The sequence below is a fragment of the Oncorhynchus kisutch genome, linkage group LG12 (genome assembly GCF_002021735.2).
Source record: "Oncorhynchus kisutch isolate 150728-3 linkage group LG12, Okis_V2, whole genome shotgun sequence".
Lineage (NCBI taxonomy): Eukaryota > Metazoa > Chordata > Actinopteri > Salmoniformes > Salmonidae > Oncorhynchus > Oncorhynchus kisutch.
The window spans coordinates 37,448,492-37,466,186 of NC_034185.2; the positions used below are offsets into that span (position 1 = coordinate 37,448,492).

At 41.9% G+C, this 17,695-nt stretch overlaps 1 protein-coding gene across 1 annotated transcript; it reads right to left on the reverse strand.

Annotated features, from left to right (window-relative positions):
• Positions 1-1,629: 1,629 nt before the first annotated feature.
• LOC109900961 (methylmalonate-semialdehyde dehydrogenase [acylating], mitochondrial-like) lies at positions 1,630-16,410 on the reverse strand. Its single transcript, XM_031837482.1, has 12 exons — positions 16,246-16,410; positions 15,811-15,855; positions 15,565-15,639; positions 14,810-14,971; positions 14,526-14,604; positions 13,962-14,264; positions 13,481-13,602; positions 13,033-13,222; positions 9,038-9,219; positions 6,031-6,210; positions 2,989-3,087; positions 1,630-2,815 (listed from the first exon to the last, which is right to left on the reverse strand). The coding sequence occupies exons 1-12, from the start codon at positions 16,282-16,284 to the stop codon at positions 2,711-2,713; spliced, it is 1,581 nt and encodes a 526-aa protein (XP_031693342.1). The 5' UTR covers positions 16,285-16,410; the 3' UTR covers positions 1,630-2,710.
• Positions 16,411-17,695: the final 1,285 nt, after the last annotated feature.

Genomic DNA, 17,695 nt, shown 5'->3' on the forward strand with positions numbered 1-17,695 from the left:
CTAGCCACCGTGCTTCTACACCTGCATATTGCTTGCTGTTTGGGGTTTTAGGCTAGGTTTCTATACAGCACTTTGAGATATCAGCTGATGTACGAAGGGCTATATAAATAAATTAGTTCTGATGTTAAATAAAATATATTTTGTCTCAAATAATGAAACATGTTCAATTTGGTTTAAATAATGCAAAAACACAGTGTTGGAGAAGAAAGCAATATGTGCCATGTAAAAAAGCTACCGTTTAAGTTCCTTGCTCAGAACATGAGAACATATGAAAGCTGGTGGTTCCTTTTAACATGAGACTTCAATATTCCCAGTTAAGAACTTTTAGGTTGTAGTTATTATAGGACTATTTCTCTCTATACCATTTGTATTTCATAGACCTTTGACTATTGGATGTTCTTATAGGCACTATAGTATTGCCAGCCTAATCTCGGGAGTTGATAGATTTGAAGTCAAACAGAGCTGTGCTTCAAGCATTGCGAAGAGCTGCTGGCAAACGCAGGAAAGTGTGGTTTAAATGAATGCTTACCAGCCTGCTGCTGCCTACCGTCGCTCAGTCAGACTGCTCTATCGAATATCAAATCATAGACTTAATTTTAATATAAAACACACAAGGTCATTAATATGGTCAAATCCAGAATCTATCATTTCGAAAACAAAACTGTTATTCTTTCAGTGAAATACGGAACCGTTCCGTATTTTATCAAAACGGGTGGCAACCCTAAGTCTAAATATTGCACAACCTTCAATATTGTCATAATTATGTAAAATTCTGGCAAATTTATTACGGTCTCTGAAGAAATGGTCTTCACACAGTTCTCAACGAGCCAGGTGACCCAAACTGCTGCATATACCCCGACTCTTTCACTGAACGCAAGAGAAGTGACAATTTCAGGCACAGCATTGATTATATGCAACGCAGGACAAGTTAGTTAAACTAGTAATATCATCAACCATGTGTAGTTAACTAGTGATTATGTTAAGATAAGTTTAATGCTAGCTAGCAATTTACCATGGCTCCTTGCTGCCTGCACTCACGTAACAGGTGGTCAGCCTGCCACGCAGTCTCCTCATAGATTGCAATATAATTGGCGTCCAAAAATGCCGATTACCGATTGTTTTGAAACTGGATTTAAAAAAAAAAAAAATCCCCCCCCCCCCCCCCCCCAAAAAAAATCGGCCCTAATTAAATCGGCCGACCTCTACTTATGATTTATGTCTACTAAAGGTTCGGTACCATTTTATAATACTGCCCACCGTGGTATAAATTGTAACATCAAATACAGGCTTGCTTACCCATCAAAATTAAAGTGTGTCTGAAGAAGAGTTTGTTGTTGGCAAATGTTCTAAAGTGAGTTTTATTTTAAGACGCTGGGATAGGTCATTATTTGTATATGTAACAAGGTTGCTCTAAGTACTATGCACTAGTATAAAACTATTGTATTACGAAATTATATACGGTGCAAGTCGCAAGATAAATTAAGTAGAATTTATTTTTTATTTTTTTTAAATACTAATTATGGCTACGCTCCTGGGCTACAGATGAAATAAGTGAACTTCACATGGTGGATGGAAGTGCACGGTGATGAGATTGATGCTCCTTTTGAATAAAAATGAAGATTCTTGTGACATGGTGATCAATGCTTGGCTGCAGTTTATTTTTTGTCAATCTCACTCCTTTGTCCATAATAATCTCATGTTGTCGGCTGTATCCGCACTGCAAACTGTTGGTTAGAGTGCACGTGCCAAAACCGGAGTGGGCACATTCGCTATATAATGCTACATTTGATGTGACAAAACCATCAGAGTTATATGCGATGGAAACCAATGTACAGTGTATTTTTTATTTGGTACATGGGAATTTAACTGCAAAAGTTTTTCTTTTTATGTGCACTACGTCCTAACCCACAGCCTTTAAAAAATCGGCAACAAGTCAACGTGATGGAAACATCTCTGGTGAGAAAATTCACATTGATGCGAATATTCTAAAATCCATCGCCAATTGGATGGAAACCTAGCTAGTGTCTCCGTTTCACAGATTGGGAGCACTAATGCCCACAAGGGACTGGGTGAAGCCGTTTATCTATGGTGTCCCGCTGTTCCCCTCCTAATAGTTGTAGTTAGGATGCAAGCGGAGTAACATCTTAGATTTTAAAAATAAAATATTTTTCAGATGTAACCTTTTTAACTAGGCAAGTCAGTTAAGAACACATTCTTATTTACAATGACGGCCTACCAGGGAACAGTGGCCTGCTCAGGGGCAGCCAACAGATTTTTACCTTGTCAGCTTGGGGATTCGATCCAGCAACCTTTCGGTTACTGGCCCAACACTCTAACCACCTAGACTAGCTGCCACCAGCCTTCTCTCACCCATTGCATTCCACCTAGTCCATCCTTCCAATGTGACGCCCAGGGTCAGCATATGACTAGTGCTTGAACAGAGGATTTGTTGCTACAAGTAACAGTACATGTCAGATTAAAATCTGCCATCACCCTACCGGAAGCAATTTCAGTAACAGGGTCAAACTCAAATACAAAAACATTTCTCATATAGTACACTCAGTATAAAACATATTCCATGACTGTAATAGACTTATCAGTTGTTCGTACCCCTTGGCTGCTAACCCCTTCTGAATGTTAACGCATGTCAGTCAGTATGTGGAACGTTGTGCCAGGTAGAGAACACCACATTAACAAGTGAACGTTCCGTTTAGCGTCCCATGGTCGGCATGGTAACGGCTGGGCTCTTCGTGGTGGCGTCGTCAGCCTTCCACTGTGATGTAACAGTCTTGACCTGAGTGTAGAATTGGATGCCCTGTAGAGACACACAACACAGAAGAGGCGCAGACAGTCAACACTAGAAAAAATGGCCACCTCATACTGTACAGTTGACTGCAGAAACTATTAAATTAGGACCAATATGGTCATATGATAAAAAACCATGGGCGAGAAACAGTTGTGGGCTTGTGCTGGTTGTTGCGAGCTAACCTGTTTGCCGTAGAAGTTGGTGTCGCCCCTGAAGGAACCTCTGGAGCCGGTGAAGGAGAACATGGGAAGGGGGACGGGGATGGGCACGTTCACACCAATCTAAATGAGAAACACACACACACACGAGTAGGGTTTAATATTTCCCCCGAAAAATATGTCAGACAGCTTGTTGGCTTATTTTTACTTTACGATAACCCGTTTGTGGTGACTCAGATTATCCCCTAAATAAATCAGATAAACTAATAGCAGCCCTAGGCCAGTGGAGCTTCAGCACCACAGATGTCGCAGTTGATCGCAAATCTAACCAATTGGCCCACAGTGCGCTTGTTTTTGTTAGCATAACATCATGAAACAATGTTGCAAATGTACATTTCCTCAAGCACTTTTGTGATTAGCAACAGTTTATATTTTGAGCCTCTGCCAGTGTCACACGTTAGTTTGGGGATTTCAATGTGAGCTGGAGATTGAACGTTATCTACCATAACTGCGTCGAGAGGTTGTGTGTAGCCTGCACATATAGTAAGCAATTAAAATGTATAGAAGCTATGCTGTAGCCTACGGGCCTAATATCTGCTAATTTGCCCTTCTTTCTCAGCATATCCTCTCACCAGTTGTGATTAGGGCTGTGACGGTCTTGAAATTTAAGTTACGGTAATTGGCGGGGGGGGGGGGGGGGATTTGCGCATATCAGACAAAAGAAAACGTGGCTTTTCTCTGAAACTTCACCATTACATTACTATTACGTTATCAGTAGCATTACTATTATCCATGTTCTCTAAATATTAGTCGACTATACAAATTAAGACGTTTCAGATTGGGGGGGGGGGGGGGGGGGGGGGGTTCCTTGCCAACGCACTGAACCAGTCACACCAAGTTTGATTAATTTTTTCCCCCTCCACTTTTCAGAACAATTTCACATAACATCACAAATACTGCTGCGTTCATTGTCTGTGGCAATATGTTGTTCAAAGCCGCTAAAGAGGATGCAGTTGTGGCGGCAGGTAGCCTACTGGTTAGAGTGTTGGACTTGTAACCGAAAGGTTGCAAGATCTAATCCCCGAGCTGACAAGGTAAAAATCTGTTGCTCTGCCCCTGAACCCACTGTTCCTAGGCCATCCTTGAAAATAAGAATTTGTTCTTAACCGACTTGCCTAGTTAAAAAAAAAGACTTTTTTTTTAAAAGCCATTCCATTAGTATATTAGTAAAAAAAAAAAACATTTATTTAATATATATATATATATAATATATTATATATATAATATATATTATATATATAATATATATATATATAATATATAAATATATATATATATAAATATATATATATATATATACATATATACATATATACATATATATACATATATACATATATACATATATATACATATATACATATATATATACATATATATACATATATACATATATATATACACATACACATATATATATATATATATATATATATATATATATATATATATATATATATATATATATATATACATATATATACATACATACATACATACATACATACATACATATGTATATACACACACAAATGAAAAAAAATACACTACTGAAAATATTCGTATGCTCTGGAGCAGGTTGACATCAAGGATCTGTCTATACTTTGCTCTGTTCATCTTTCCGTCAATCCTGACTAGGATTGAGCAATCGTGGGGAGAAGGGCCTTGGTCAGGGAGGTTACCAAGAACCCTATGGTCACTGACAGAGCTCCAGAGTTCCTCTGGAAATGGGAGAACCTTCCAGAAGGACAACCACCTCTAAAGGCCAATCAGGCCTTTAGGGTAGAGTGGCCACACGGAAGCCACTCCTCAGTAAAAGGCACATGGCAACACGCTTGGAGTTTGCCAAAAGGCACCTAAAGGACTCTGACCATGAGAAATACTGTTCTCTGGTCTGATGAATCCAAGAATGAACTCTTTGGCCTGAATGCCAAGCGCCACGTCTGGAAGAAACCTGGCACCATCCCTATGTTGAAGCATGGTGGTGGCAAGGGACTGCCGCTGACAAACATCCCCACAGCATGTTAAACAATTTAAAGTGGCAACTGTGCTGTGGGGATGTTTTTCAGCGGCAGTCCCTTGCCACCAGCATGCTTCAACATGGGGATGGTGCCAGGTTTCTTCCAGAAGTGGCGCTTATTTGTCTGTTTGTGGCCCGCCTGTTAGCTTGCACGATTCTTGCCATTCTCCTTCAAGCTGTTTTTGACCACAGGACTGCCGCTGACTGACCGGATGTTTGGTTTGTCGCACCATTCTCAGGAAACCCTAGACACCGAAGATCATACCATGCTCAAAGTAAATGTATTTTTTATTGAATATATACACAAATCAGTCATCTATCAGACTCCCATCCAGAGTGACACAGAAGCAACCAGGGTCAACGCCCTGCTCGAGGACACGTCGACAGATCTCCCACAAGATCAAAAAAATGGGGACACAAACCAGCGACCCATCAGCCCAAACTCCCAACCAGCCCTCCAAGATCCCCCCCCCCCACCCCAGTTCACTAAGAGCGTCCCCTCAACCATCTGAGAACCCCACCCATCCCTCGTCCAATACACCAACAAAATTAACCAAAGATAGAAAAGGAAAACAATGCCCAACGTTAACCTACAAATTACACCTTCAACGACCCATGAAAAAGACTTGCATACACAACAAAAATAGTGCGGTAAACAAGAGATGTCCCCGTGTGGCTCAGTTGGTAGAGCATGCCACTTGCAAAGGGTTGTGGGTTCGATTCCCGCGGGGGACCAGTACGAATTAAAAATGCATGCACTCACTACCGTAAGTCGCTCTGGATAAGAGCATCTGCTAAATAACTAAAATGTCATTAAAGTTGCATTAAAATTATCCTCAGAGTTACCACAAGCTATGAATCACTGCATAGTTACCCATCCATCTAGAAATGAAGTTAAATAGGAAACTACTTGTACTTTTGGACGCCAATCACACAAGTCTTACTTCCCCCAAGCACCTACCGGAAGTCTCTGAACTACGGCTCACCTGTCCGACATCCACCTCGTGTGTGTACTTGCGGGCGGTGGCGCCGTTGGTGGTGAAGATGGCGGTTCCGTTGCCGTACTGGTTGTTGTTGACCAGGGAGATGGCTTCATCCAGAGTGTCAGCCTCCAGAACCACCAGCACCGGCCCAAAGATCTCCTCCGTGTAGCACTTCATCGCTGGCTGGGGAGGGGAGGAAAAAGCCTAAGATTAAGTAGTGCATCATCAGTTTTCCTCGTCATTTCCCTCATCAGTGCATACTTTAGAGAGCCATTTATAACTTGTCAGAAATGTCCAGATCAGCTGACATGGGCTAGTTGACTTTTTAAAATATTTATCTAGGTTTTGTAGCCCTAGATTGTCGTGTTGGGTTCTGAGAATATGAAATACTTATTCAGGGAGAGAGGGGAATGTATAACGTTTACATTCTGTCCGGGTATGTTGTTAGCCATCAGGGATCCTATGTGAGGAAAAAAAGACAGTCTGGTACGAGTCAACATAACAGCCGTGAGTTGGAGAGGAGTGAGCACTTTGGGGCAGAGGTCAGATGAAGTGAGGAAGAACAGATATCACTAAAGTTCTGTCTAGCAACAGAGATGCATTGGCTGTTCAGATGTGTAGGAGGAGACTCAGCCTAGGAGAAAGGGATAAATATCAGTGCTCGTGTGAATGAATGTCTTTTGTCTTATGCAGCTGTTTGACCCAATGGGGTTATAAACTTGGCTTGAGCTTTATTAAACGTCCATGAAACTTTAGAAGGTTCATTTAGAACCTAACACTGGTATGTCAAAAGTTTGTATATATTTGTTTGTACTTTTGTCAGTGTAATTTCCACTGTACCAAGGTTCAACGTTGTTCTGAGATACTCCACTGATGTGCATGACCCTTCCAAGTGTAGTGGAGATGGTTCACCAAAATGTACATGATCTATGAAATACAGTAACCTGTATAGTTTGTAGATGTGGAAACCTAGGGTTTAGCTGAGCGTGCTAACAGTCAATCAAAACTTAAAACGACACAATTCTTGCAAACTGAAATGTTATATATAAACTCAGCAAAAAAGAAACATCCCTTTATCAGGATCCTTTCTTTCAAAGACCATTCGTACAAATCCAAATAACCTCACAAATCTTCACCGTAAAAGGGTTTAAACACCGTTTCCCATGCTTGTTCATTGACCCATTAATAATTAATGAACATGCACCTGTGGAACGGGCGTTGAGACTCAATTGCCTACCGTCTGTAAGCTGTTAGTGTCCTAAGTTCTCATAACTGTGACCTTAGGACACTAATGAGGCATTTCTACTGATTCTGAAAAACACCAAAAAAAAGATGCCCCAAGATCCCTGCTCATCTGCGTGAATGTGCCTTAGGCATGCTGCAAGGAGGCATGAGGACTGCAGATGTGGCCAGGGCAATAAATTGCAATGTCCGTACTGTGAGACTCCTAAGACAGCGCTACAGGGAGACAGGACGGACAGCTGATCGTCTTCACAGTGGCAGACCACGTGTAACACCTGCACAGGATCAGTACATCACACCTGCGGGACAGGTACAGGATGGCAACAACTGCCCAAGTTACACCAGGAACACACAATCCTTGAAATACAGCCACACCTCCAATAGGCTAATTGACATAATTTGAGTCAATTGGAGGTGTACCTGTGGATGTCTTTCAAGGCCAACCTTCAAACTCAGTGCCTCTTTGCTTGACATCATGGGAAAATCAAAAGAAATCAGCCAAGACCTCAGAAAATAATTGCAGACCTCCACAAGTCTGGTTTATCCTAGGGAGCAATTTCCAAACGCCTGAAGGTACCACGTTCACGCAAGTATAAACCCCTGGGACCACGCAGCCGTCATACTGCTCAGGAAGGAGACGCATTCCGTCTCCTAGAGATGAACGTACTTTGGTGCGAAAAGTGCAAAATCAATCCCAGAACAGCAGCAAAGGACCTTGATGCTGGAGGAAAACCGGTACAAAAGTGTCTATATCCACAGTAAAATGAGTCCTATATCGACATAATCTGAAAGGCTGCTCAGCAAGGAAGAAGCCACTGTAAAACCCCCATAAAAAAATGCCAGACTACAGTTTGTAACTGCACATAGGGACAAAGATTGTACTTTTTGAAGAAATGTCCTCTGGTCTGACAAAACAAAAATAGAACTGTGTGGCCATAATGACCATCAATAAGTTAAGAGGAAAAAGGGGGAGGCTTGCAAACCGAAGAACACCATCCTAACTGTGAAGCACGGGGGTGGCAGCATCATGTTCTGGGAGTGCATTGCTGCAGGTTAGACTGGTGCACTTCACAAAATAGATGGCATCATGAGGAGGGCAATTATATGGATATATTGAAGCAACATCTCAAGACATCAGTCAGGAAGTTAAAGCTTGGTCGCAAATGGGTCTTCCAAATGGACAATGACCCCAAGCATACTTCCAAAGTTGTGGCAAAATGGCTTAAGGACAGCAAAATCAAGGTATTGGAGTGGCCATTAAAGCCCTGACCTCAATCCTATAGAAAATTTGTGGGCAGAACTGAAAAAGCATGTGCGAGCAAGGACACCTACAAACCTGACTCAGTTACACCAGCTCTGTCAGGAGGAATGACCCAAAATTCACCCAACTTTTTGTGGGAAGCTTGTGAAAGGCTAACAAAAACATTTGGCCCAAGTTAAACAATTTAAAGGCAATGCTACCAAATACTAATACAATACTAATACCCACTGGGAATGTGATGAAAGAAATAAAAGCTCAAATAAATCTCTACTATTTATTCTGACATTTCACATTCTTAAAATAAAGTGGTGATCCTAACTGACCTAAGACAGTTTAATATTTTTTTTTAAAATTACGTTAGGGTTGGATCAGCTCTAATATTAAAGCTGATCCAACCCTAAAGTATTTTTTAATCAAATTTTAAAAACCAGTAAATCATTCAGCTAACCTGGGTTCAAAGCCAGGTTGGTTATAGAGACACACACACCACCCCCCCCCCCCCCTTACCGTAACATTGGCGATGATGGTGGGCCCTACAAAGTTGCCATTCTCGTATCCTTTGACGTGGACATTGCGTCCATCCAGCAGCAGCGTAGCTCCCTCGTCCACGCCGCTCTGGATCAACATTTCAACACGGGCCCTGGCTTCAGGGGAGATCAGAGGACCCACGTCGGCACCCGGCTGGTCACCTAAATACACACAGAGGAAGAAAACACACAATTAAAAAACTCTATTCTATGACATACACTATGTGGACTGGCGCTGGTGGTCATATTGAATGTACTATTTGAAATGTTTAATTAAAATCAATGTTCTCACACATAGGGGGAAAACATTGATTTGTAAGAAGTTTTGCGGAGGAAAAAAAGTAATAAATCCACACAAGGCATTGAAAGTCCCTTTAAGTAAAAGAGTGAGAGGTACAGTGCCTTGTGAAAGTATTCACCCCCCTTGGCATTTTTCCTATTTAGTAGCCTTACAACCTGAAATTAAAATAGATTTTTGGGGGGATTTTTTGTATCATTTGATTTACGCAACATGCCACTTTGAAGATGCAAAATCTTTTTTCCTTGTGAAACAAACAAGAAATGAGACAAAAAATGTACTTGTGTGCATACCTATTCACCCCCCCAAAGTCAATACTTTGTAGAGCCACCTTCTGCAGAAATTACAGCTGCATGTCTCTTGGAATATGTCTCTATAAGCTTGGCACATCTAGCCAATGGCATTTTTCCCCATTCTTCAAGGCAAAACTGCTCCAGCTCCTTCAAGTTGGATGGGTTCCTGCTGGTGTTTCAGCAATCTTCCACAGATTCTCACAGATTCTCAATTGGATTGAGATCTGGTCTTTGACTAGGCCATTCCAAGACATGTAAATGTTTCACCTTAAACCACCCAAGTGTTGCTTTAGCAGTATGCTTAGGGTCATTGTCCTGCTGGAAGGTGAACCTCCGTCCCAGTCTCAAATATCTGGAAGACTGAAACAAGTTTCCCTCAAGAATTTCCCTGTATTTAGCACCATCCATCATTCCTTCAATTCTGACCAGTTTCCCAGTCCCTGCCAATGAAAAACATCCCCACAGCATGATGCTGCCACCACCATGCTTCACTGTGGGGATGAGAGGTGTTGGGTTTGTGCCAGACAGTGTCTTCCTTGATGGCTAAAAAGCTCAATTTTAGTCTCATCTGACCAGAGTACCTTCTTCCATATGTTTGGGGAGTCTCCCACATGCCTTTTGACGAACACCAAACATGTTTGCTTATTTTTTTTTCTTTAAGCAATGGCTTTTTTCTGTCCACTCTTCTGTAAACCCCAGCTCTGTGGAGTTTACATCTGACAAAGATGTTGGTTCCCAATTGGGGATCAGCCCTCCCACCGTCAGCTGGAACGGTCGCGCACGGAATGCAAAAATATTCTTAGAAATATTTAACCTCCACACATTAACAAGTCCAATAGCTCAAATGAAAGATAAACAACTTGTTTATCTAGCCAGCAAGTCAGATTTCTAAAATGTTTTACGGCGAAAACATAGCACATATTTATGTCAAACCACCACCGAAGACACTCCAAAGACACAGCTAATTTCCATAGCCAAATTGAACAAAATATGCAATCACCAAACGCAGGATTAAAAGAAAAATAATTTCACTAACCTTTTGAAATCTTCATCAGATGACAGTAATATAACATGTTACACAGTACATTTATGTTTTTTTCAATAATATGCTATAAATATCCATAAATCTCTGTTTACAATGACGCCATGTTAAAAAAATGCTACTCAAATGTCCGGAGAAATGACGATGGCTTCAGCAGATGCCGTCAGCTAACATGGAATACACAACATAAACTTTGACTAAATATGCATGTTCTACATATCTATAGAAAGATACACTTCTTCTAAATGCAATCGCTGTGTTACATTTATTTTTAACGTTACAGATTTCGTTCACTAGGCTATAATATGAGTCGGCGCTCAGGAATTAGCATTTTGGCTCCTCTATCTCGGAGTCCACAGAAACCCAAATGTAACACATAAATATTCCCTTACCTTTGCTGTTCTTCCATCAGAAGACCTGGAAGGGTTTATACTTACCAAAAACAGCTTTAGTTTTGAAGTCTGTCTCTTTCGGTTATCAAACACGACATATTTCGGTTGAAATGCAGCCAAAAAGTAAAGTGGGTGCGCACCAAAACGTTGAAATTACATATTATATGTCGACTAAACTTGTCAAACTATGTTCAGAACACAGCGTTAGCATGTTATATAGCTTCACAGCAATTCTCAGGACGAACAGTAACACACACATCGTTTAATCAATCTTGGAAGAAAGACATCACCGGAGCAGAACGCGCATGAGAGTAACCTGTTTTCTCGCGTGACCGAAAGGTTTCGGCCCGCCAAAACTCTCGTGAACGGGCGATTCACACAATGAGAAGCCCCATTGAAAGCGGACATCGCGCTGAAGGCATAGAAACTGTTCCCAGGAAGGTAGGTGCTTGGGAAGGGTGGGGGCGATGACGTCAAAGTTGGGCCAACTTTTATGATGACAAGAGTTTGGGAGAATGAGTGCCCTGAGAGTTCTGCTTTACTTACAGACATAATTTTAACGGTTTTAGAAGCTTTAGAGTGCTTTCTATTCAATAATCATTTTTAATTGCATATATTAGCAATTTTTGACAGATTTTTTTTCTGTTTACTATGGGCACGCAATCACCCCAAAGGGGGCAGCAATCAGCCCTATCCCCAAGGGGTTTTAAAGTGGTTCTACGGACAGATACTCCAATCGCTGCTGTGGAGCGTTGCAGCACCTTCAGGGTTTTCATTGGTCTCTCAGTTGCCTCTGATTAATGGCCTCCTAGCCTGGTCCGTGAGTTTTGGTGGGCGGCCCACTCGTGACAGGTTTGTTGTGGTGCCATATTCTTTCCATTTTTTAATAATGGATTTAATGGTGCTCCGTGGGATGTTCAAAGTTTCTGATATTTATAACCCAACCCTGGTCTTCATGGGTTGGTCTCCTTGGTCTTCATGGTGCCGCTTGCTTAGTGGTGTTGCAGACTCTGGGGCATTTCAGAACAGGTGTGTATGTATGTATGTATGATATATACACATACTGGTGGACTTTAATTAATTATGCGACTTCTGAAGGTAATTGGTTGCACCAGATCTTATTTTAGGGGCTTCATAGCAAAAGGGGGGAATACATATGTGCACACCACTTTTCTGTGGTCTAAAATAAAAAACAAGTTATTGTTTTTCATTTCACCAATTTGGACTATTTTGTGTATGTTCATTACATGAAATCCAAATAAAAATCCATTTAAATGACAGGTTGTAACGCAACAAAATAGGAAAAACGCCAAGGGGGTGAATACTTTTGCAAGGCACTGTACATCTAGAAACGTATCAAATGGTCTTGAAAGGGAAAGATCCCTAGTTTCAGTTTCACACTGCACGGTCACAACAGTCCCAAGCCAGTACATTTCAGTTGTTTTCATTTTGGCACTCTTTTTTAGTTTTAGTCTTAGTCATTTTGACTCAAATATAATTAAGTCTGTCACATGTTTGATGATGATTTAGACTAGTTTGTCTAAAATGACAAACAGTGGGCCATTTTAATAAACGTAATGCCCTTTCACTTTAGTCACATTATATTTGTATTTCCGCAACCTATACTCAACATAAATCACTGACTTGAAAAAATGTCAGTCTCTCGATGTGCAAAACTGATCGAGACATACCCCAAGCGACTTACAGCTGTAATCGCAGCAAAAGGTGGCGCTACAAAGTATTAACTTGAATAATTTTGCACGCTCAGTTTTTGATTTGTTAAAAAGGTTTGAAATATCCAATAAATGTCATTCCACTTCATGATTGCGTCCCACTTGTTGTTGATTCTTCACAAAAAAATACAGTTTTATATCTTTATGTTTGAAGCCTGAAATGTGGCAAAAGGTCGCAAAGTTCAAGGGGGCCGAATACTTTCGCAAGGCACTGTACCTGCATTGACGCGCAGGGCTTTGGAGCGCTCCACCAGCTCTGGGAGCCATTCACGAGCCTCGCCTACGAGAATGGCGGTTGAGAGAGCCATACAACGCTGTCCTGCAGCGCCAAAGGCTGCGCCCACCAGCTGGTTCAGAGTGTTCTCCTTGTTTGCGTCAGGCATCACCACACCGTGGTTCTTAGCTCCCTACGAGGCAGAATACAAGGGTTGGTAGGTTTACTGACATGCGTTTTCAGAATGTGCAAAGACATAGACCGAAGCAATAAGAAACTCAAGGGACTAGCCATCTAATGGTTCAGGATTGATAATGTGGTAGAACTATTCATCTTGCAGTATGGCTAAGGGCACTGTAGACTATTTAAGGCAGACATATTTCCCTAAGTGTCTAAGAGTTCCCTTCATTCGTTTAGTCCCCAATTGACCCTATTCGGTTATCATATTTACCATGTTGGACTGCACTCGCTTGCCATTCTTGGATCCTCTCTCATAGATGTACTCTCCTGCCTGGTTGGAGCCCACAAAGCTGATGGCCTTGATGGCAGGGTGGTCACAGATGAAGTTCACAGCTACGGAAAGAGGTCAAAGGTCATATTATTTCACTCCTCAACATGGCACTGTAAGGGCACAAGATGGAGGTGTAATCACCTTGGAAATGAAACCTGCAACAAAACAAACAGTGTTTCCTATATGGACTGCTACCCCCTACGGCACTTAAACACATTTACCTACACACACATTAGGCAAAGCGTTTACTTAACATAAAGTGCTGGGTCTACAGGACATTCAAAGACTACCAATATACCTCAGGCACTAGCTAACACACATGATCAGAACAGCCTGGTTTTTCCTTACATCCTGGGAAACAGGACACTTCAATAGCATGTTTTATAAAGACTCATCACACACACACGCCCCCTGGTCTTACCAGCGTGCTGTCCATGGATGATGTTCAGGGTCCCGTCGGGCATCCCTGCGTCCTGCAGCAGCCTGGCCAGCAGCATGGTGCATCCTGGGACGCGCTCGGAAGGCTTCATCAGGTAGGTGTTGCCACACACCATACCCATGGGGAACATCCACAGAGGGATCATGGCAGGGAAGTTGAAGGGGGCGATACCAGCACACACCCCGATGGGCAGGCGGTAGGTATAGGTATCCATGTCTTTGGTGATGGAGGGCAGGGTCTCCCCCAGCATCAGGGAGGTGATGCTGCAGGCGTGCTCTGCCACCTCTAGGGGGAAGAGAGACGGTGAGTAAAAGCCAGGAAGCAGAAGGTCAAACTGCTACTCTTAGAGATAAGAGTAGCAGTGAAAGACATAGAAGTGGTGGGCAGAGGGTCAAATATTTGTGGTGCAAGGAGATAGCGATTGCAGAACAGAGATTTCAATACAGACTACAGAGACAAGTTGTTGTCGTATCTCCCCGTTTCAGCCAGTTCAAACATTTTCTCCCGTGTTTTCCCATGCCTACTTAGCATGACTGGTCTACCTACGCAATCCTCTGAAGACGTCTCCCTCCGCGTCAGCCAGAGTCTTGCCCTGCTCCAGGGTGATCAGCCTGGCTAGCTCTTTCTGAAAACACAGATGAAAATAAATAAATGAACCAAACATCTTTGATGAACATTCATGTTTTAGGCCCCGATTGTTGCAAAGAAACGCGTTTGTAGCTTATTTTTTGGATCACGATTTTCAATACAGCTCAAAAGGCATTATATTGAACAAAATATTGGGAACCATTCCTATGGAGGCCCATTTTCAGACCAGGGTCTTTCCTTACAATGTTTTCCTTGATGAGCTGCTGGTATCGGAGGAAGATCTGCTGGCGGGTGAGGATGGAGGTCTCGGCCCAGGAGGCGTAGGCCCTGGAGCAGGACTCTACTGCAGCTAACATCTCTGTCTGGGTGGCTTTGGGCACGCGACCCACCACCTCGTTAGTGGCCTGAGGTAGGGTGAGAAGGACAATAGATTAATAATCATGTCATTGTGAACAGAGACACACTACATAAGGGGCCTGTCCAGAAGGGTGTAACGTAAAAATTGATTGTGTACAGGTATAACGTTATATCATGACATGTAGAATAGGCAGTGGAGTCAGATAGCGCTTCATTATGGTCTTTTTAGTGAGACTGAATGCTTGAGGGGGACTTTTCTGTCTTTTACCAAGGTTTTTAGCATTATAAATAATACATAAATCATTTTTAGGCTAACATTTAAATGAAATTATTTGTAGGGAAGAGATTTATGGTCTTCTGGGTGTGTAGCTGATTCTGCATTCAACAGCAGTATATAGTTGCCTTGCCAAAAGCAAGTCAACAGCAAGTTTCCCTGAAGTAGGTGCAGAGTTGTAGTTAATGTTAGTGCATAAACATGTCACGGGTCAGTTGGCTGTGAAGAATAGGCTTCCATTTCTACACTTTGCAAATCATACAGATTAAAATATGACACCCTCAAGACATATTCATCTTCCGACCCGACCGGCTTATACATTGTGTACACCTGTTGTGGTGTGTGTGTGTAAGCATTGACACTTACAGGGTTGTGAATGTCCAGCCATTCTGAGGTGCTGGACTCTACAAACTTGCCGTCAATGAACAGCTTGGTGGTGGGCTGCAAGAAGACAGTAAATGACAACCTCACAATGGACATGCCATCGACAATGTCAAACATGTCTGTGCAGGTGTAGATTGCATGAGCATATAAGTTTTAGATAGCGAGCTACAGTATACATACGACCACTCATAAATCTAGTTATTATACGATTGCAAGATGTTAACTCACCACTGATGATGATGAATAACACATGAGACCCATCTGAAGTGGTACCTGAAGAGAGGACACACGAGGATCAATTTAACGTTACGTTTCCATTGCCATTGACCAGCTAGCTAAGATCCAAAACCCTACCTTTCTGCTAGCTAACTAGTTAGCTAAGCTAACTAACTGTGACATTGAAGCTAGTTAGCTAGCTAGTTGACTCGTTCAACCTGTTAATCATGCATTGACCGCATGCTACAGAATATAGCTAACGTTGCAATGGCAAAAAGGATATAATCCTACATGACTGCTTAGACTTTTTTCCCCAAAAGTGTGGCGATACTTAGCTAACTAGCTACCGTGCCATGCTACTATGCTAGCAATTTATATAGCTAGCTAGCCAATCAAGTATAAAGCAATGCATTTAGCTAGAAAAGCTGCACGGGGAATGTGGTTGACCTTTTTGCTCCATAACGATCTCGCTAGAATCCCTGCCATGGTAGAAGAGATTGTGATTGCTTTCAGCCCAAAGTACACACACCACAGTCCCTAAACACAGACACCTCTGGCCATTTATAATGTCAGCTATCTAGCAGTTATACGTTGATGAAGTCAAACAGACTGAGAACGTAGAAAACGCAAAAGCTGCACCTTTTATTTGATCTTTCAATGAGACAGCAAAGTTAGGCTACGTTGATGAATGCAGCAGATACTTTATTCATCTGTGAAATGGAAACGCTAGAGTCCCGTGAAGAGGACGCAACATGTGAGGGACAAACGCTTGGACGAGAACCAATCAGTTGGCGAAAACAAAAACACGCCCCAAAATGTATGAAGCGGATTGGCTGGCATTTCATGATAGGGACCAGTCGTCGTTGACATTGGGTGAATTCGTTTACACGGTCCGGTATTCCGGCCGAGTGGATTTCACGTAAGGACCAATGGAATGGTCTAAAATGTATAAACTCCGCCAAACACCCAGGACACCGAGCCATGCTAAATAATCTACCCTTGCAATTAGTGCCCACCCCAGCTCAGTTACATGTCTTTCATTGGTGCAAAATCGAGTCCATCATTTCACCTTATGCATTTTTTTCTTATCCAACAGAGCTTAAAGTATCATGTGAGAGCTGGTCTTTTTTTCGGAACATACATTAAATTAAGTAAATTTAACTTTATAGAATAAGGTAGAATACATTATAATAGTATAGAATAGACCATAGTCAATAAGTCACTACATTACTTTATTCCTGATTCCACTTTTTATAATGTGACAGACACTTTTTACATTGGCCTTGGTTTTTATGCTATAATTAAGTTACCTATTTCTATACCTAACATGCTATATTTAGGCGTGAGCAAAGTAATTTGACCCAATGGAAAACTGTGGCTGAGCTACGATAGCTTCTTTCCTTACAGCTAGGTTGAAGATGACATAAACACTTTCAACCTAGCTTGACAAGTGACCGTTTCTATGATAACACACACACACACACACACACACACACACACACACACACACACACACACACACACACACACACACACACACACACACACACACACACACACACACACACACCATGGCATTCCTTCACTGGAGTTGCCAGGCCTTGACAAAATGGATAGGATCCTTAGGATATCCACATTATACAGTGAGTGATCTATCACATTATTTTATGAAGTTACTAATTTCTTTACAATGCCAAATAACTTTTCCATTTTCTTTTTGCTAGCCTAACATTAGTGCACAGCAGTCCACTTTGCTGATGGCGACTAGTCAACGACTCTGTCTTTATCCACCCCAGGCCTGTTTCACTGAGAACCTCATCACAGGTAAAAAGCTGATTTATGTAAATTACCACTATCTGTCAAGATTAGGAATCACAGACTTTGAGGATATGAAGGT